Genomic DNA, 22,449 nt, shown 5'->3' with positions numbered 1-22,449 from the left:
CAACAACATTAGCTCCTTATTGTCCGCGCAGCGTGTGGAGGTGATCATGAGCCTGCATCTTCATGTCGCCGGGTTGCCTCCCAAGCAGTCGGTGCGTTGTCCGACACCGCTTGCAGCCGCGAGAGTGGAGCGGCGTCAGTAAGACCTCATTCAACACTGGGGGTGCCTTGAACGTGCGCATCCGACTCCACAGCCGAGTGTGGCCGCATTGGAACGCACCTTTCGCCTGTTACGTTCCAAATTGGACGGCGTGTTGTAGATCGAAAAACTGGGGCCATTCCTCACCCAAATAAATGTGCACGTCTACTCATTCCCACTTCAGTCTCTGTAAATATCCTGAGTGGTGTTAATGTCGCGCTCGTCCTAACCGTGACCAGCAAAGAAGCAGTCTTGTTTTTTTTTTGTTTTGTTTTTTCAAGCAAAGAAGCAGTGTGCTCTCGTCACGTGCTTAGGTGTACAGTAGACTTTTTACTTAAGCCTGAGGTTGGAGAACAAACAGTTATGAACAGAAATGTTGTATTACAATCAACATGTATCTAGACAAAAAATAAGGCGAGGGCTACACAAGCAATTTAGCACACGTTCTGACACCGGCCGCAACTCGCCAACGGGATAAATAACCCAATCACAAATATTCTCATTGTGATTTTTACACTCACCATTACTGTTAGGATCAAAAGATTCAAATAATACCATGTTATGTATTTCAAGCCATACCGCTAAGCCCCCAGTCTCTGTTTGAAGCATTTAAGTGTCTAGCAAAAAATATGGGGAAAATATTAACTTCGCTACAAAGTACCTGTACATTAGCACAAAATGTAAAACATTTTAGGGTTAAAGAATGATTTTTATACTCACAATTTAGTAATGTCACTGAGTATTTTTACTCTGAAAATTCACCAGAATGCACGATATGAAGGGTAAAATAAAAAAAATAAAATAAAAAAATAAAAATTTCTGATAATATTGCATAATAGCAGTCACTATAAATAAATGGAAAAATATAGATATTCCTGTGATCGGAATCGGTATCATTATCGGCCGATCTCAGGCATGCATGATCGGTATGTAAAACATTTTAGGGTGAAAGAATGATTTTTATACACACAATTGAGTAATGTCACTGAGTAGTTTTACTCTGACAATTCACCAGAATGCATGATATGAAGAGTAAAATAAAAAAAATTAAATAAAACAATTTTTTTTTCTGATAATATTGCATAATAGCAGTCACCATGAATAAATGGAAAAATATAAATATTCCTGTGATCGGAATCGGTATCAGTGTCGGCCGATCTCACGCATGCATGATCAGTATCGCTGTCATAAAACCTGATCAGGTGACTCGGCACTAGCCTGACCCATAATTGATGCACTGATTGGCAACAATTAATCCCAACCAGACGCAGGTGCGCAGCCTGGGCCAAGGGACTGTGATTGGAGGACAGGGTACACGAGTTGGGCTCTTAAACCCCTCTCTGTCAGAAAGCGCGAGCGGGCACAGGTGCAGGCTTGTGAGAGGGCTGGAGCGACTGCTGCCCGGCCAACAGAGGACTGTGATTTTCGGACTGTGATTTTCGGACTGTGATTTTCGGACTGTGAACAAAAGCCCTCGACGAGATAAGTAAAGTTGGAGGGAAATTGCTCATCTTGGCCATTTCCAATGATGGACCTCTTGCTGACCTGCTGGTTTGAAGTATCCCTCCCCCCCCCCGAACTACTTTCCACTTGCCATTCCTTGATATAATTGCCTGCCTTGTGTGGACATAGATGGCAAATTGTCCCTCTCTTGAACTATTTTTATTCCTTTTTTAGTGCATGTTGTGGTGTGATGAGTTTTAATGTCCACGTTGCTGTGAAGTCCTAACCGCAGGCTCTGGACCAAGGTGGCACTGGGCAGGGAGGCAGCTGGATTGATCGGGACCCTAAAGAAACGCGATACCCATTGAGCGGGGGGTGGGGGAAATGGCCTTCAACAGCCCGGCAAGAGACTCCCACGGCGCCCAACGGTGCCTTCTTTTCAACAGAGTGGTGTTACTAGAAATTTTCACTTTGGGCTAGAATAAATAAAAGAAGCAGATTGCTGTTCCTCTGTACTCCATTGACGTGTCATTCCTTGGGGCAAACGGGTACACGGCGGTGTGTCTAGCACCCCCAAACGGTCACAGCAATAAAAAAGTCACTATTAAATGCACTTATCAATATTGTTGTTTGGAATATTCCACTCCTAGTCCCTCTACTTTTACTCCTTTGAATGGCAAGACAAAAAAAAAAATATATATATCCCTTCGTGGAATCAGGCATTGAATTAAAAACATAAGAAATGGCAACTTGTAAAAAAAAACTGATGGGAATGGGCTTCCATGAATGGGGGATGGGAAAAAATAAGAGAGAATAAATAAAAATCCACTGGCGTAAACAGGCTTCTGCAATTAAAACAATCAACTGGCGCAAACAGGCTTCTGATATTTAAAAGAAAAAAAAAACACCGAAACAGGGCTCCTTACAGGAAAAAAAAATCCACTGGCGGGAATGGGGCTTCCAAGTAAAAAAAGACTTTTTTTCCCCCAACTGGTTTCCATCTACTTGATTTTACTTGACTTCTGTCAGTAATATTGTCTTGTATCAGTTCTATTTCTATCAGTAATGTCTTGTTTTGATTGTTCAATAAAGTTTGTTTAAAAAAAAAAAAAAAAAAGACAGTCGCCACCGTCGCTTTGAATGTGTGTGGAAGCGTGTCTTCCACTTTCGTGAAAGTGTGTTCCAGACCAGACACTTCGAAGAAGCGACTTCATTGGACAAGTGCTGTGGAGGGTCGACATTGTGTGTAAGTTGAACTTCCCTGATGCAATCTATATTCTTTTGTGCTTAAACCGAAAAGTTTTGCGAGCTAATACCGCGAGGTGCCAGTAAGCGGCAAAATGCGCGCCAGGCAGCCGAGTTTGAATTCCAATGTACCTCCCGACTGGAACGTCTGTTTCTGCGGCATCGTAACTAACCTACACAAAATAGCCGGTTTATTCAGTGCATCGATTACTCACTTCGTTAGTGGAACAAGTGCTGAGGTTTTTCCCGCAGCGTGTTTTAGCTTGTAAATTTTTTGCTTTATGTTTTTTTTTTTTAATCGTATTTACGTGGTTTTACGGTGGCCAGCACACGCCTGGTTAGGAATAAGACACAGTGTCCTAATAGATAAAATTTTATGTGAACATGAAAAGAGTGGACATAATGTGCATGCCACCGTAGAAACAACGTTGTTCCTTCGTCGAGGCAGGTGTTACGGTTCAACTGGCTTCCAGATTAACTGGCTCCCTATTCGAGTTGCGCCGTTAAGGCAATGTCAGTCAGTCCAGTAATTTTGTGTTTCCTGTCTGCAGATTCGTCACGAGGTACATCAAAATTGTTCAACTGCACAACTGTTCAATTCTATGAACACTTGAAATCAAACATCTCGTTTACAACACCTAACTGCCTGCAAGAAATTGGAAACACAATACAACTATAAAAATAGATATATGAACTGGCTTCTGGGAAGGAACTTGACATGGTCACGATTGTGTTGTATTCACATTAAAGTTCATACATTACACTCCCTTGGACTCATAGGCACAGAAATCAATGATGACAAGTACAGGTATGCATAGATGTAAACATAAGTGATGTTAAAAATAATTTAAGAAAAGAAAAAGCATTTACGTGTTTGAAGCAATATTGTAATCAGCTCCATGCTCAATAAGTCTGACACGAAGATACGCAGTTTGTCCATCTGATCGCATTGTTTTCAACTCATTCATAATCACACGGAGCAGCACATGTGGACTAGTCGACTTGGGCAACATCACCAAAACATCAGAATTTGCAACATCCCTAGCGCCAGGGCACCTTTTTGAACGACCAGCTCTAACTTCTGCAGCACTGCATCATGTAGGCTAGTGAGAAGAGCAGCGAAAACAAACGAATGGTACCATTCTGTCATGCGGTTCAAGTCCCCCTGTCACCGTTTTTAATTTGATTACTACTTTTTTGTAATATTCACAATTTCCTTGCAGCTCTTGAGTGGAAATCGAGCTGTTTGTGTTGTATTATTGACAACTTGGACAATTAACCGTTTTGCGAAGATTGAAACTGTCAGGGGCGGCACGGTGGTCGACAGGTTAGCACGTCCGCCTCACAGTTCAGAGGTCGTGAGTTCGATCCCGGCCCCGGCCTCCCTGTGTGTGGCGTTTGCATGTTCTCCCCGTGCATGCGTGGGTTTTCTCCGGGTACTCCGGTTTCCTCCCACATTCCAAAAACATGCATGGTAAGTTGATTGGACTCTCTAAATTGCCCTTAGGTGTGATTGTGAGTGCGGATGTTTGTCTTTGTGTGCCCTGCGATTGGCTGGCAACCAATTCAGGGTGTCCCCCGCGTACTGCCCAAAGACGGCTGGGATAGGCTCGAGCACGCCCGCGACCCTTGTGAGGATAAGCGGTATAGATAATGGATGGATGGACAACCCGATCGTGACCATGTCAACTGGCTTCCCAAAAGCGTCCAGACTAATTTGTGCCCTCGCTGGATAATTTATTTAGATCTGTAAATACAAATTCTGCGCGGGGTGAAGTGTGCCAGCTCGTGGCTTAGTGGGTAAAGCGTTCCTCCGAAGGTGCTGCCCCTTTTTTTTTCCCGGGTTCAAATGCCGCTCTCTATATTTCTTTATTTATATATTTATGTGTGTATGTGTTAGGACTGGGCGATGACCTCAAATCAATATCACGATAAATTGGGAAGTTTTACCTCGATAATGATAAATTCACGATAAATCCTGCCCGCAGACCACTGTATATTTATGCCAGCTGAAAAGAACTGCAGGAAATGAAAATAAACTGCTTTTTTGTTGATTTATTGACCAACTGGCACACTTTACTTTCAATGAAATATAAAAGTATGAAAATCTCTTGTAACCTTCAAGTATAAACATTCATAATAGCTTGCATGACTTGAACAATGTCACTCGGCGGTAATGTCTTTGTGGAGGTAATTTCTTTTGTAAACAAATATAAATATTGCCATGTGCAAAGGAGGTAGTGTGGCTTGTTAACAAAATGATAAACTTAAAAAAATAATTAAATTAACAACTAATAAACAATTGCAAATAGGGCTGCGCGATGTTGGAAAAAAATGACATTGCGATTTTTGGGGGGTTTGCGATATATATTGCGATGTTAAAAATAGAATTTTCACCAGATGACTTGAATAGATTTGTTTGGGAATAATTTGGTTAACTCACCATGACATCATTGTATTCATATAATATCGTTTAATCCAGACTAAGGGGGTTCATCTGTGAATGATGATTGTTGTATATAAAAGGGATCACGGAGGTCGTGCCTCTGTAACATAATAGATTACTTAACATTGTATATCACACTTTAATGTAAACAGCAGCAAAATATTAAAAAAATAAAAAGAGCAGGTGCACTAGACACTTGAGTCATTTAAAAAAATAGAAGGAAATAAAAAACCTCTAAAGCAGCAGCAGTTATAAACATATTTAAACTAAACTATAAAATATTAAAAAATTAAAAAGCAGGTTTACTAGAGCCTGAGTTGTTTACAAAAATATAACATTAAGATTAAAAAAAAAAAACTTTGTGAAACTGCAGCAAAGTTGTAAACAAATTAGAAGAAAAATATTAACAATTAAAGAGCAGCTGCATTAGTCAACTGAGTTGTTCACAAAAATATAACAATCACTAAAACGGTCTGTAAAACATATTGCATCCGTGATGTGTCGGTGTTGTTTGGACTTCTTATCATAAGGAGTTATGCTGGCGTAGGCGTCTGTAATTGTTTTTTGAGTAGATGACCTAGGGTCCCACTTCTTAGTTTGAACTGGTCATACAGGGGCTTGTGACGGCGATTGCAGCAACAACGGTGAGGCACTGTTCGCAAAGGATATTTTGTTGTTCTGAAGCTTCCTTTAGGAGTAGCTTGCTGCTTTTATAAAGCAAAACAAAGGTTTGCGTGTTCTAAGAAAAATAAAAAGTTAAAACATCGCACATCCTACGATGTGACTATCGCACATGCGCACATCGCCAACGCGATGTTCAAACAACACATCGTGAAGGCCTAATTGCAAATACGTGCTGTCAAATGAAAGGTAGACAATGTTTTACATCTTTTCAACAAACATTTTAAATAGTGCCATTACCCATGTGCAAAAATGACCGTGTAACACTGATGATTAAAAGCAAGAGGGGCTTAACTTGTCCCTTATGATGGTGACAAGGTTCTCTTATTTGAGGTCCCATGCAGAGAGCATCCTCAGGGAAATATGCTGTCTTGATCACTCTGGTGCGCAGTTGCCACTTGTCGTCAGGCTCATATCCGGCTCCATGGTGCGACTTGACCACAGGTCGGATGTGGCTGCAAAATGCTTGACATGTCTAAGTTTGGCAGTAACCTTCTCCCTCTCAGTATTGTATATAGGGATGACGATTATTTTGCTAGTCGACTAATCACTAACAGTTAGGGGTGGGCGATATGACAATATTAGATCGTTAAGCGATTCAACGCGTTCATGATCTCATAAGATGGAAGATCGTTTGATCGTCTACATGGCACATTCTATACAGTTTAGCTCGATGGCGGCGCAAAGCCGCTGACGCGTATACCCGACCAACCAATCACAGCACGCACAGTGCAGCGTACGTGACACTCCCCACCTCCCTGTTTGTTTGTATACAGCGGGGAGCGAGAGCAAAAAGTCACCACGAAGCCCGAAAAGAAACTCCACATCCACAGTGTCGATTTGGTTAGGCTTTTCCTCGGAGGAGAAAGCTCAAACCGGTTTACAAAGTTTGCAGAATTTCGGTGCGGACGTCAGCGCCGACAGCCAAAGCAAACGGAGATCAGACCATTGGTAGCCGGAGGCAGCCGCTAGCTCCAAGCTAACGCAACCCACGGTAACACAGACATTTAACAAGAGCACTCCATATGAAAAAAACAAGCAAGCCATGGAAAGAAGTAACTGAGGCAGTGACTTATTACCTTGCCGAAGAAGTGATTCCCATTTAAACAGTGGAAAACGAGGGTTTTAAAAGACTCTTCAAAGTACCAGACCTGCGTGTTTTTATGTTAACATTATGTTACCTTTTATGTTTACATTCACTGCACATCTTGATAAAAATTGTTACTATTCAAATTAAAAACTGTTCAGAAAGCTTAGCTGACATCAAATGTATTTTTTTCTTTTAGAGTTTCATACACATTTTAAATGTTTTATTTTGTTTAACATGAGGAAAATGGTCAGAAATGTGCAAATTAGTATTAAAAAAATGATGTAAAAAAAGAATCGTGATAAAATCGTGATTGTGATTTTATTTTTTTTTTTAAATCGTGATCTGATATTTTTGCCAGATCGCCCACCCCTACTAACAGTATTCGCGACTAGTCGACTAATCGGATAATATATAAATCGCAGCGGCAAGCTGCTGCTCTTATAATAAGTCTCATTCGCTTACAGCTTAAATTCTTTCTGTTCAAACTAATCATGAAGACAAGACGATTGTACAATCAACTTGTATTAAACTTTGCAACTTAAGCCATTATTCCTGACATGTTTATAAATAAGGGAGCGACTTAAATTGATGGCGATACTCTGGTCTTCAATTTTTTTGCTGTATATCTTGAGTGCGTTTTAAAATTGAACCAAAACTATACACTATGCAGAGTTGCACTAATACAGTGAAATTATCCATGAATACAAAAAGAAGTACTTGTATACAGAGTTTTGGTTGTTAATTGGACATTGTGTTACAGCGTTACATCAAACACAAACCTTTGTGTGTGTATGCTAACTGCAGCTAGCTTCTAGACACAACTGTGCCTAAGTCAGACATGAAAGCAGGCAGAAGCACAAACTTGCTTCCTTTTTTTAAATGATAGGGCATCCCCATCATGCTGCCATGAAAGGCAGGTTTGCATTCTATTGAGTATATTTGGTGAAATGCGCCGTAACTTTCGGGACTCTGTTGCCAACATGAATTAGCCCTTACAGTGTAAGGCTTACACTACTTTAACCACAATGCTTTTGTTCACATCACCCGGATGACCACCAATGTGCGTTGCAGATAGGAAAACAGCCAGCGGGAGAAGAGCGAGACACAGCAGTCTCGAGAGAAAAATAATGTGCCAAATAAATAAATGAATAAATAAATGACGTGTCGACGATTAAAATTAATTGTTGACGATTTTGATCGTCGACATCATCGTGATTAGTCGACTACTCTTGGCAGCCCTAGTATGTATGTATGTATGTATTAGGCTTGTCACGATACTAGAATTTCAACTTCGAGACCGATACCCAGTTCAGTATCGATACCCGATTCCATTTCCATACCACACGGAACAAATTAAAGCACAGGCATTTTTTTTTTTTTTTAACTGTAAAACTTTTTTTAGCGCCCAAAATTTTAAATGATCATTAATACAATAGTTTTTTTTAAGAGGTAGTGCAAAGAAATAGTACAACTTCAGTATTTAACTTCGACAACCCTCTGTACAGTCAATGCCTGGAACACATTTTAAGTTGCTGAGCCTGGGGTAGTGCAAAACAAAGGAAGAAGTAGTGCAAAGAACAATAAAAACAAAAAAAAACAATTATTAATCTGTAAATTGTCTGAACTAGTGCAAAGAAATAACCATACTGTGCAACACCAATGGTACATCATTTTCAAGTTGTTTGAGGTAGTGAAAAAGAATAACACCCACCACTTACAGTAACATAAATTGACAACAAAATCTGTAAGTTGTCTGAGTATCTAGACCGGCATGTTTATCTATTAAGGCCAGCCAACAAGTCACAGATAATAATAACAATAGTAATAATGAAAAAAATTAAGAGATTATTTAAAATACTTTCAGTTATTGGCTATCCAGAACAGTAGCAGGTAGGGTTGGGCATCGTTTGAATTTGGACGATTCCGGTTCCGATGTTTTGATTCGATTCTGGTTCCTAACGATTCGCAATTCCGATTCTTAACAAAAAAAATAGAAGGATTTATTTTTGGACAATTCACATGAACTTCTCTGTTCTTCAATTTCATGAACTTTTTACTATTTGTGAACTTTACCATGGATTACTCAAAGGGCTGTTTTTAACCAGTATTTATTTTAATAAAATTTTTTGCATTATTATCTCGTATTATTATTTCACAAAAGCTTTATTTTTGAGAAGTTCAAGACAATACAATAATGCAGCTGTCACTCAAAACATGTTACTGAACACCAATTGATTGGCTAACCTTGTATTGCTTTAGAAAGAAAATATATATGACAAACACAACGCTGGGCAAGCAAGGAAAGGCTATCCAATCTCAGCAGTCTATGTAAACATATGATATGTATGTACAGTGTTTATGTAAAGGCTGCAGTTGCATATGCTATACGCTAAATATTAGCTGGATAGGTGCAATTGTGTATTGAACCTGTTGGCTCAATGTTGCCATTAGACGTACTTAGCCGATTCTGATTTTTGGATCATAATCTGCATCGCGTCAGTTCCATGGCGAGGTGTCGGCCGAATGAGCGAGCCGGGCCGTGGCCCGGGGAGTATCAGCGACCGAGAGGTCGCTATTGCGACGCAGCTCCGGCGGCAGGAGCCCGTGCCGTGCGCGCCGTGCCGTGCGCGCCGTGCCGTGCGCGCCGTGCCGTGCGCGCCGTGCCGTGCGCGCCGTGCCGTGCGCGCTGTGCCGTGCGCGCCGTACCGTGTGCGCCGTGCCGTGCGCGCAGACTTTCTTTTTTTTTTTTTTTTTTAATTGGTCGTACTTCATTGGTAGCTTTTCGGCGCGGCTAACTAGGGAGTCGACGAGCAGTCTGCACTCGGCAGATCAGGGAGGGAGGGATGCATGGGGCAGGCTTCGGCAGTGTGTGCGGGAGCAGCAGACCATTAGGAGCAGACGTTGGCAAAGCGCTGTTGGTATCGAAGTCAGTGGTTTGGTATCGGTAATATCGATGCCACAGCAAGCTAGTATTGTATCCGTTCAAAATGTTTAGTATCGAGTAAGTACTGATATTTTTGACAAGCCTAGTATGTATGGATATGTATGTCTGTGTATGTATATTTGTATATGTATATCGTCGCTCTCATGTGAAAATTAAAGTGCCAAATAAATAAATATATAAATAAACGTCAGCTGCGAAGCATGAGCTGTGGCTGATCGGATGTTTTGATTGGCAATAAAAGGCTTTGATCGAATATTCCGACCACCGCAGTTGGAGTGAACATACCATTGTCTGCTGTGTGTGTGGAGTTTGCATCATGTAATACTGTATATGCCATGAAAAGGTACCTTGCGCGGCGAGCATGGCCAAAGGTTTCAACACAACCAACTTAATCCAACATTTGAAGAACAAGCAATTGGGAGACTATGGTGAGTTCACTAGGCTCACTGATTGAATAAAGTCAAGGCGGACACAGCGCAGTATCTTCTTCTTCTTCTTTTCCTTTCGGCTTTTCCCTTCAGGGGTCGCCACAGCGAATCAATTGCCTCCATCTAACCCTGTCCTCTGCTCCTCTTCTCTCACACCAACTATCTTCATGTCCTCCCTCATTACATCCATAAACCTGCTCCTTGGTCTTCCCCTAGGCCTCCTGCCTGCAATTCAAAACGCAGCATCCTTCGACCAATATATTCACTAGCTCTCATCTGGACATGTCCAAACCATCTCAGTCTGGCCTCTCTGACCTTATCTCCAAAGCCTCTAACATGTGCTGTCCCTCTGATGTACTCATTCCTGATCCTATCCTTCCCGGTCACTCCCAGAGAGAACCTCAGCATTTCATCTCTGCCACGTCCAGCTCTGCCTCCTGTCTTTTCCTCAGTGACACTGTCTCAATACCAAACAACATCTCTGGTCTCACCACAGATTTTTTACACCTTTCCTTTCATTTTAGCTGAAACTCTTCTATCACACATCACACCTGACACTTTTCTCCACCTGTTCCAAACAGCTTGTACACGCTTATTCACCTCTTTTCCACACTCTCCATTGCTCTGGACTGTTGACCCTAAGTACTTAAAATCATCCACCTTCTTGATGTCTTCTCCCTGTAACCTCACTCTTCCACTTGGGTCCCTCTCATTCACACACATGTATTCTGTCTTACTGCGGCTAACCTTCATTCCTCTCCTTTCCAGGACAAACCTCCAGCTCTCTAGCTTCTCCTCTACCTGTTCCCTGCTCTCACTGCATATCACAATGTCATCTGCAAACATCATAGTCCATGGAGATTCCTGTCTGACGTCGTCTGTCAGCGTGTCCATCACCATAGCAAACAAGAAGGGGCTCAGAGCTGATCCCTGATGCAGTCCCTCCTCCACCTTGAACTCCTCTGTCACACCTACAGCACACCTCACCACTGTGTTACAGTCCTCAAACATGTCCTGCACCGCTCTCACATACTTCTCTGCCACTCCAGACCTCCTCATACAATACCACAGTTCCTCTCTGGGCACCCTGTCATAAGCTTTCTACAGATCTACAAAAACACAATGCAGCTTCGTTTGGCCTTCTCTGTACTTCTCTATCAACATCCTCAAAGCAAATACTGCATCTGTAGTACTCTTTTTTTTTTGGCATGAAACCAACTTCACTTCACACACAACGTGCTTGTTTGGTTGGAGTCAGTCCTGTTGCTACGTCTCCTCTTGCCTGTTTTGCGGCGCGTAGCCACCTGAGTTAACATGATGATGATTTTGCGAAGGGTTTAAATCCGTGCAGCAAAAAAAAAAAAAAGGCCATGCAGCAGGTGGGGTGATGAGAGGGTGTCATGTTCAGTTCAATAGCTGAATATTATTTGACAGCAAACGGTTGTACACCAAAGCTGCGAATTAAAACTACCAGCAAAGCGGCTGCGTAGGTCTGGCGCGATGAATTGGCCAACTTGTCACATTTTTGCTACGCGTATAAACCAGGCTTGAGTGACGGCGAATTACAACGAATTATAATGTTACATGCGGTGTCTACGGTCGCGACCCGTTTTAAAATTTTTTTTTTTTATAAATATTTGTATTAAATTCTCTTAAAATCTTCTTGGGTGGCCGTCTGTTTACTTAGGTACAGCGCCCAATTATTAACACGGTGTGGGAAACCCTGTAAGTGCAATATGCATCATCTGATTGACATTACTGTGAAACTTGGCAATGAACGCTGCTTTTATTTAACCTAATGTTGCACCTCATGTAGTATATTTTCTTTTAAATGATATTGCAATTTGCCCTACGATTGGCTTCAACCAGTTCAGGGTGTACCCCGCCTACTGCTTGAAGACAGCTGGGATAGGCAAGCTGAAGCGCATGCGTGACTGAACTGACGTTGTGACGTTGTGCAGCCTTTTCCAATATACAGTGTGTGCCGGTAGTCACGGAAGCAAACAGCTTTTGGTCCCCAACCTTTATTTTCATCATGATCACCTCCACGAAATCAAAAATACCGTGGCGATTGCTTCTCCAATTACACAAGCTGAAGCGGACAAGAGCATGAATGCGCACACGAACCCAGACTGGTTATATTTCTGACATTTAGCTACGCTAAATTCGTGTCAACTCAGGAGGCAGACGGCGGCTGGGAGCAAGCAGCAGGCAGCCATCAGACAGGCATGGATCTTTATCCCTCCTCGGCTAACAGTAGGATAACGGCGCAGCTAATAGCAAAAACTAGCTTCAGGCCATTAAAGCAAAACAACAACATTAGCTCCTCACTGTCCGTCCAGCCTGCGTCGATCTTCATGTCGCAGGGTTGCCTCCCAAGCAGTCGCGTGCGTTGTCCCGACACCGCACAGCTTCGCCGTAAGAATGAGCCAAGACCTCATCGAACACCGGGGCTGTCTTGAACGTGCGCATCATTGCGAAGCGGCATGTGCTTTCAGCCGAGTGCGGCCGCATTGGAACGCACCATTTCGGCTGTTACGTTCTAAATTGGACGGCGTGTTGTAGGTCGAAAAACTTGGGCTACTCCTCATCCAATCCAAAGAAATGTGCACGTCTACTCATTAACACTTCAGTCTCTGTAAATATCCTGACTGGTGTTCAATGCCTCGCCAGTCCTAACCGTGATCAGCAAAGAAGCAGTGTAAATCCATGTAGCTCTGCACACTTCCACATTTCCTCATTCTCATATAAATCAGCCATGGAGAGGTTAATCCTTTTGATATGTTGAAGTGGGCATTAGTAGGGATGGCCACATACATTTTGGTGCCAATTGATCACCGTTTTTGGACGTTATAAGCAATGAAAGTACAATGATTTCCAATGGAAATTTTGTAATCGGTCCCTCCAGTGACTCCGACCGAGCAAGGATAGAATGGTAGGCGGCGCGGCCATTTGCCTCATTAACAAAAGGCGTTTTTCATGGAGTCACTTATTTCCTAATTTCTCCCAAATGTATTGATAAAATAGAAAACGGCAACTATTTTCATTTTGACTTGTTAGTGAAAACATGGCCATCTCTTTAATATCACACAACGGTCGATGGCCGCAAAATCTCTCTGTGGCACTGTCTTCAAATCATCAGGATTTGGAAGGCGTTGAGTCCACATTCTAATTCTTACTTGAGGTAAGATCGGACCCAAAAAATCCAGCCCGACCCGACCCAGGCCCGCGGGTATTAAAACCTGAACCAGCCCTAGCCCAACCAATTAACTTGATTTGCAGGCCCGAGCCCGAAGCAAACCGGAAATGTCATATTTTATTTGTAAGGACTCGGGAGGAGGAGGGGTGATTTATGACAACAAATTAAAGCCTGTCTTTTGAAACGAAATCTAAGTTAAACAAGACTGTATAAACATTTACATCTTTTATTTTTCTGTGACTGCAGAGGTTACATTAACCGACAATTTTCCATCATTGACGGACTTTTTTATGAACGTATGAAGGCAAAGCGCCGCATCGACGACATTCAGCGAAGCTAACGCAGGTTTCTGTCGCATTTTCAACAATTTGAAGCTTTTCCCCACCTCGCTCTTACCGGTGCGTGTTTGCCTTTTCAGTTCTCCTCTCTTTAATTTATCCTTGACTTCTTGCTGCTCCATATCGGGGATACCAGGTCAAAATAGATGCGGACTTGCGGAGGGAAAGATTATTAAGAGGGCGCCGTTCACGTGCGCAGTGCATGCTCTGGCTCTGTCACGTTCGCAAAGCGTGCTCTGGCTCTGCGGCTCCTGTTTAGTAGTTAAATAGCAATTACCTTACAGCGCCTTCTCTGTTTTATCAAATTATTTTATAAGAATTATTCCTTAGTTTATTATCCACACATCGTATTAGTGTACATTTTTATAAACATATGTTTATTAAAAAAAAAAGTCAGCGAGAGAGTAGCCCGGCCCGACCCGTCCTGAACGTAATGATTGACATTTTAGGCCCACTCGGACTCGGGCTTGGCCTTAAGATCTTACCTCTTATTCTTACTGGTTTTAATTGATAGAGGGCTCTCGTTTCTTCCACAACTGGCCCAACTGGAATTTCTTCTGGGACATATACTTTTAGTTCCTTTTCCCATAGTCAAGGAAAAGATGCATTCAGCCAATGTTCGTAATCCACTTCATCCCGATATCCTATATAGCCATATTCCAATGGCCCCTGGAGTGCGGGTCTGGGCGGATCACGATTAGCACATGGTAGGGTTCTTGACAATATTTTCTAACAATCCAGTAGCAAGGGTGTATATTTATGGTACTCGTACACTGTCGAGACAAAATCCTCGTCCTTGTCATCTCCGTGTTTCCCTACCCAGTATCCATCACTTTTATCTGGCAAAGATCTGCAGCTGGAGTTGGCGTACCACATTGGTTTTAGGTTGCCAATCTTTAGACAATTCTTTCTGACAATCTTTATTTTTGTTTGCAGCAAGCAAAATATTTGTACGAAGACTATTATTCTTTGATAGCGTGAAGGCCTGTCAATCCACGTTTGGGATCCATTTCTTCTTGGATTCTGAGGGATATGTGGTACAGTGATCCCTCATTTATTGTGGTTAATGGGGACCAGAATCCGGCGTGATAGGTGAAAAACCGCAAAGCAGCGTCTGACTTATTATTATTATTATGATTATTATGATTATTATGATTATTTTAGGATATTTATTGTACAGTTTTATTTTGGGGGGGATTTGCGCCTCTGTTACGCTGTTGCGAAACCCCGACATGGTTCACACACTTCTAAATACTTGTTACACAATCAATTTAACTTTAAAAATGCAAAATGAAGAATAAATACCAAGCTGCAGGCTGAGAAGAATTGATTTCGTCCAATTCCAATCTTTTAAGCATATGATGTGGAAGCCCCAAAAATCCACTCTCTGCTTTCCGCTTTGCCATCGTTCTGTTTTCGTCTGCTCCTGGTCACAACTGCTTTATCAAAATTTACTTCGTCTTGGTTAGGGTCGTGTTAGCTCCGCCCCTTCACTAGGGGCTGGTCTTGCACACTTCAATTAACTTTTGTCCCCAAAAAATGTTTGGCCATACCATGAAGTCCAGTTGTCTGTATTTTCTTTTGTTATTCCTCTATGGCCCGTCAGGTACTGTTTCCCCTTCATCGTCTCCGGTGGCTCCTTCAGCAGCCTGTTCTTGTTTTCTTTGGAAGGCATAGATACCTACGCAAGTGCGATTCATCTCGCTCACTACTGCGTCTAGGTATTTAACCTTATTACGGAGAATTTTTGTAACTGTTTGTAGTTCCTCTTGAATGGGCTTGCACTCAGGTTGGCAAAAAAAATATTTCATGTTTTTTTTGCTATATCCATTTCGTATTCTAATCTAGAAACCCGTCCTTCTACCCTGTCCAATGATATTTGTAATCTTCAACTGCAGTTCCTATCTCACTTAGGCGTTCTCTGAGGTCTGATGTTCGGGAGTCTGTTTCAAATTGAGCATTGCGACAACCTTGATCCATTATTCTTGGTTAGAAGTGAAGGGTCGTATGACTGGTTCTCAACTGTTGCTCGATCTAGATTGTTCCGTTTTTCTTTGCTTCTTGCTCCTCCTCGCTAAGATTGTCATACCCTGTAGTCCAATCAGCAGCAAATTTGTTGTCTAATGGGTAGCTCCGCCTCTGTCAGAGCTCGGAGGTTCAAGGTTTTCTGGTTTAGCTTCAGACTCTGCTCTCTGAGCCAAGCCTTCTTTTTTTTTTTTTTTTAACAGTAGTTGGCAGTCGCAAAAGTTGGTGTAATTCCTGCATTCTATCTTCCAGATAGACAATTCCACATTGTAATATTCTAACCAGTCGTCCTTGTTCCTCAAACATATGTACATATCTTATTTGTTCAAAAGAAAGTTTAGCAACTACATTCCTCAATTTCCCAAGTTCACGCTCCAATCTTGTTGCTGCTAGGAGCATTCTTCTTAATGCCTCTCATAGTCGTGTCACTTCATTCTCTAGTCTGTCCAAACAAATAATTTTTTATTATTACTATTATTATTATCTGTGACTTGTTGGTTTGCCTTAATATGTGGGTCTAGATACTCAGACAACTTACAGATTTTTTTTGTCAATTTATGTTACTGTGAGTGGTGGGTGTTATTCTTTTTCACTACCTCAAACAACTTGAAAATCATGTGCCATTGGTGTTGCACATTATGGTTATTTCTTTGCACTAGTTCAGACAATTTACAGATTAATAATGTTTTTTTGTGTGTTTTGTTCTTTGCACTACTTCTTCCTTTGTTTTGCACTACTCCAGGCTCAGGCAACTTAAAATGTGTCATTGGTTCCAGGCACTGACTGTACAGAGGGTTGTCGAAGTTAAATACTGAAGTTGTACGATTTTTTTGCACTACCTCTTAAAAAAACTATTGAATTAATGATCATTTAAGTTTTTGGCGATAAAAAAGTTTTACAGTAAAAAAAAAAAAAAAAGCCTGTGCTTTAATTTGTTACGTGTGGTATTGAAATGGTATAGAGTATCGATACTGAACTTGGTATCGGTATCGAAGTTGAAATTCTGGTATCGTGACAAGCCTAATGTAGACTGGATGCGCGAACACCCATGCACCCTCGAGGACACTGCTGAGGGTATAGAGTTGGTCCACTGTTCCACGGCCGGCATGAAAACCACATTGCTCCTCCTGAATCCGAGATTCCACCTTCCGACGGACCCTCCTCTCCAGCACCCTGAATAGACCTTACCGGAGAGGCCGAGGAGTGTGATCCCTCTGTAATTGGAGCACACCCTTCTTAAAAAGGGGGCCCACCACCCCGGTCTGCCAATCCAGAGGCACTGTCCCCGATGTCCACAGGATGTTGTAGAGGCGTGTCAACCATGACAGCCCCTCAACATCCAGAGCCTTTATGAGCTCCGGGCGGATCTCATCCACCCGAGGGGCTTTTTGACTACCTCGGTTACTTCAACCCCAGAGACAGGAGAGCCCACCTCAGAGTCTCCAGGCTCTGCTTCCTCAGTGGAAGGCGTGTCTTTGGAATCGAGGAGGTCTTCGAAGTATTCTCCCCACCGACCCACAACGTCCCGAGTTGAGCTCAGCAGCACCTCACCTCCACTATAAACAGTGTTAATGGGGCACTGCTTTCCTCTCCTGAGACGCCGGATGGTGGACCAGAATTTCCTCGAAGCCGTCCGGAATTTTCCATGGCCTCCCAGAATTCCTCCCACACTTGAGTTTTTGCCTCAGCAACTGCCAGAGCTGCATTCCGCTTGGCCAACCGGTACCTGTCAGCTTCCTCCGGAGTCCCGCAGGCCAAAAAGGCCCGATAGGACTCCTTCAGCTGGACAGCGCCAGCGGATACAGGGATTGCCGCTACGACAGGCACAGACCACCTTGCGGCCACAGCTCCGATCGGCCGCCTCAACAATGGAGGCACAAAACATGGTCCACTCGGACTCGATGTCAGAGTCTCTGATGATTCTGTTGGGGTTGGTGTCATCCTGCCAGGCCGGCCAATTCTTTATTTACCCACAAACGGTAACACGCGACATCTGTTTATTTATCCAAACCGCGGCTGCCCCGGAAAGCTCTGTCTCACAGTCTTTGTGCAGACCCCGGGCACAACACAGCATGCTCATCGTATTTAGGATGATGTCCTGCTTCCGCTGCTTAAAAAAAAACTAAACAAAAACAAAAAACCTAGAAGAAACACTGGCCTGCTTACCATAGTCCGTGACTGCACTAATATATGTATGCCTTTTCAAAATCATTGTGATAAATTTCAATATGCGCTCTGCTTTATCTGTCTATTTTAAGGTGAAAGCAACCTGATGTTCGATCCCGACTCCGGCCTCCCTGTGTGGAGTTTGCATGTTCTCCCCGTGCCTGCGTGGGTTTTCTCCGGGTACTCCGGTTTCCTCCCACATTCAAAAACATGCTTGGTAGGTTAATTGGACACTCTAAATTGCCCCTAGGTGTGATTGTGAGTGCGGATGTTTGTCTCTGTGTGCCCTGCAATTGGCTGGTAACCAATTCAGGGTGTCTACGCCTATTGCCCGAAGACAGCTGGGATAGGCTCCAGCACGCCCCACGACCCTTGTGAGGATAAGCGGTATCGATAATGGATGGATGGATGTTCCTCATTTATGAGTTATTTACTTTTTCAGTTATACTTGGGCTGTTTAACTTGACCTCATACATTGTTTCACTGTAATGCATGGACAGAGAAATACTTCATTCGTGTTCACACATTATGATGTATGCCTAAAAGAGATGTGAGTGTTCATTCAATTTCAAGTTTTTTTTACTTTAATCGAAAAAAAATATAATAAATATTTTCAGAAGTGGTTCTGTAACTTAATAATTGTCAACCCCAAAATTGCTGGATTAGCCCAAAAAATAATTGTTAGGCTTATCGACTAATCGAAAAAATAGTTGATAGATTATAAATGAATTAAATCATAAGAATGACACAAATAAAATTAATTTAAATTAAAGGAATTTATTTTAATAGTGATAATGATTCAGATAATAATCACTTATCAACAGTTTAATTCACCAGACTTTACAGTCAATAATCATGTGATTCAAATAAGCATTGCTTCAATTATATTGTACAAAACCAGATTAATAATAATAGTAATAATAAGGATTTATTAAGAAAAGAAAAAAGAAATAGGAATAAAATATTAAAATAATTTGTAATTATAATGAAAATGGTAAATAATAGAAAAATGATAGAAAGGGAATAAATGCGGTTAAATGATAGTCTAATTTAGGTGAGCTTCTTTAAGAGTGATCAGTTCCTTAGAATACTTCAAAATCTGATTAAAATGAGGTATTTTGGGAAGACAACGAAATTCAGCCGCTCGACCGGCCTCTCTTTTTCAATGTGCGATAACAAGTTGTTTCATTTGATTACCTTATTGGAGAGATAATTTGGTTATATCCAGAAAGATGAGGAATAAATCCATTTGTCCAAGGATAAAATCCCATTTCAGGAAAAAATGCTAAATATATTCCTTGGTCGAAGCATCTTCTTGAAATCGGCAAAAGAAAAGGGCGTGGAGTTTCTGTGACTCCGCTTTTTATAGCCTCTGTTTTTCTAGGCGTTTCCATTCCAACTGCGCATGCGGTATTCTTAACATCTTGAGAGAAGCAAATACCCGCGGGTCACATTGACTCTCAAAGCAGTTTCAAAGCACTGTCTACTAAAACACAAAACAATCTGATTATCATGTTGTTGTTACATTACAACATTCAGAAGGAAATAAGAATAAGAAGGCCTTTATTGATCCCGCAGTGGTGAAATTTTCATCGTTACAGCAGCAAAGATATAGGTCACACAGAGACGGCGGCATAATGTAGCCGTTAATGTATAAAATTAATAAAAACAGTAATCATTGTAAAATAAAAGGTTAGAGTCACACTTGTTGTTGAGACACTGTTATTCATCTCATTTCTTAATACTGTATGACCAAATGCCAACTGTGGGTCTCTGAGCATAATATGTTTCATTGTGATCATCGTGACCATTGCAAAGGCATGTGTAGAGGCGTAAGCCAGCTGCAGAAGGCATTTGCAAGGCTCTGTAAGGGCTTTGTGAAAACTTCTGCAGGGTTGTAAACACCTGCAAAGGTTTTTTAAGGACATTGTGGAAGCATTGACTTTGGTATTTGTTTGTTACATGTTTAAGGGATTGCCTGAGCGGGCGAGCTCATAGTATTCAAATCAACTGTGTTCTGTGCATCTAGTGTTCAAATTTAGTAATTGCACTTTAAGAACTTTGGGTTTTTGTCGTCTATGGTTCTAGGTAGGGATGGGAATTTCGACTAATTTGCCCGCCAACTGTCTCAAATTTTATTTGCGACTAGTCGACTAGTCTACAAGCAAGAGAACTTGAAATTTAATCCATATTGAATTCAAAGTTTAAAATGCAAATGTTTTGTGTATTTACAGTAGGGGCTATTTTAGCCCAAATATTCAGGACAGTTTGTTAATTTAAATTCTATTGATGTACAACACCTGACTGAATAAAAGTGAACAATTGAAAGAGAAATACATTTCTGATACATTTGCCAATGCAATGTATGGCATTTATTATGAATAATGTAATGAGTAATGGTGCAGACTCCAAGTCCAGCAGGGTCTCATTCGCCATATGTTAGGTGCATTATCATGCACACAGGCGACGGCTTTATTTTCTAGTGCCCACGTACCCATCACACTCCGCAGGAGAGCAGCCAAGCTTTCAGCTGTGTGTCTTTCCTCCAAGGCGCACGAAGCACACAGCTGCGGGGATGTCCTTCGTCCACATACGTTATACACGTTATAGTCATGTAAGATTCAGTGGCTATGGACATCCATCCGTCTGTAGTTAAGGCATTGGCCACATAGCTGACCCGCTCAACGCTCGGAGTATCTACTCTTTCATTTGGTTATGGCTACTCTCGAGTTGGGGCGTTATTGTTTTGCGACTTGGCACCACATAGCCTACTCAGGCTCGATCTACAGCATACATTTTTTCGAACCGTGTGCCCTCAACAAAAGAAAGCGGCAGCATATCGCGTCATTTTACAAATTAGTTGGGTCATCTTTGCTGTGCGGTGAGCATCGCAGCGCCTGGCTGGAACAAACGCTCTCATGCTCGTCTGACTGGCCCCGCCCCCCTCGACCTGCAGGTTCACATCGAGATTTACTTTGGATGTGGCCCAAGGCTGCGCGCCGCACATGTGGTTTCTCATCGCTCCGGGAGAGTGGTTGTAAGCGAGTTTATGCTTACAAAGCCTACAGACGACCTTGTTGTCATCTGTGCATCAAAATACTGCCAAACGGTGACGTTATTTTTCGTGGGAGCTTCGACATCTCTTTTCTTCCCCAAACTTAGTGTCGCCGCCCCCTACTATGTGTGCGTGTGGGCCGGGGAGAGAGGAGGATTCTTGGTGCTTGGCTTGTTTACAGAGGCAGAGAGACGTGAGGAACGAGATAATGCAGCTTTTAACCAACTAGTAAAATACTAAACATGTAATAAATCGTAGACGGTTAATATATAAATAATAAATAAATATATATATATATATATATATATATATATATATATATATATATATATATATATATATATTTATTTGGGATGTGCGCGGCTAGTCGTTTAACCGTTTAACAGTCTACGATTTATTAAATGTTTAGTATTTTATTAGTCGGTTAAACACTGCATTAAGTATCACGCATCTTGTTCCTCACGCCTCTGCCTCTGTCAACAAGCTGAGCACCAAGAGAGAGAATTGCTCCCCTCCCCCCCGCCCACACGTACACATAGTAGGGGGCGGGGACACTACGTTTGGGGAAGGAAAGTAAATTCTGAAAATGTCGAAGTTACCACGAAAAAAAAACCCAGCACCGTTTCGCACATTGAATTGATTCCTTTGGATGTGGTTTCTCATCGCTCCGGTAGAGTAGTTGTAAGCCAGCTTATGCTGAAGCTACAGGTCGATGATGGCGGAGCCGGTCCCAGTGGGCACGGTGGCGGGGCCAGGCAGACGAGCATGAGAGCGTTTGTTCCAGGCGCTGTGATGCTCACCGCACAGCAATGATTACCCAACTAATTTGTGAAATGACTGCCAGCGATATGCTGCCGCTTTCTTTTGTTGAGGGCAAAGGGTTCGAAAAATGAATGCTGTATTTCGAGCCTGAGTACACGGTGCTAAGTCGCAAAACAATCACGCCCCAACTCGAGAGTAACCATAACCAAATAAAAGAGGAGATGCTACGAGCGTTTGAGCGGGTCAACCACTGTATGTGGCCATAACTACAGACGGATGGACGTCCATAGCCACCGAATCTTAGATGACTATAACGTGTCATATGTGGACAAAGGACATCTCCGCAAATGTGTGCTTCAGACATGCGCCTTGGAGGAAAGACACTGTCAGGGAATTCCACTCGGAAGACCGAGACAAGCCAAATAGAGGACTGTAAAAAGCTACTCAGACCAGCCAAGATTGACTTTTCTTACGCGCGGGACAGCGGAG

At 42.2% G+C, this 22,449-nt stretch overlaps 1 protein-coding gene across 1 annotated transcript in view; it reads left to right on the top strand.

The window, feature by feature from the left end:
* The first annotated feature begins 18,305 nt into the window (after positions 1-18,305).
* The window catches only part of LOC147126171 (uncharacterized), an 18,788-nt gene continuing 14,644 nt past the window's right edge, over positions 18,306-22,449 (top strand). The window contains exon 1 of the mRNA XM_086023204.1: positions 18,306-18,360. Within this exon, the coding sequence (XP_085879330.1) occupies positions 18,354-18,360 (7 nt within the window). The 5' untranslated portion in view covers positions 18,306-18,353. The remainder of the gene's footprint in view (positions 18,361-22,449) is intronic.

This window comes from Filicampus tigris, unplaced genomic scaffold, assembly GCF_054856515.1.
Source record: "Filicampus tigris isolate MCC_2025a unplaced genomic scaffold, RoL_Ftig_1.0 HiC_scaffold_25, whole genome shotgun sequence".
NCBI lineage: Eukaryota > Metazoa > Chordata > Actinopteri > Syngnathiformes > Syngnathidae > Filicampus > Filicampus tigris.
This window is presented reverse-complemented; position numbering and strand designations above follow the sequence as displayed.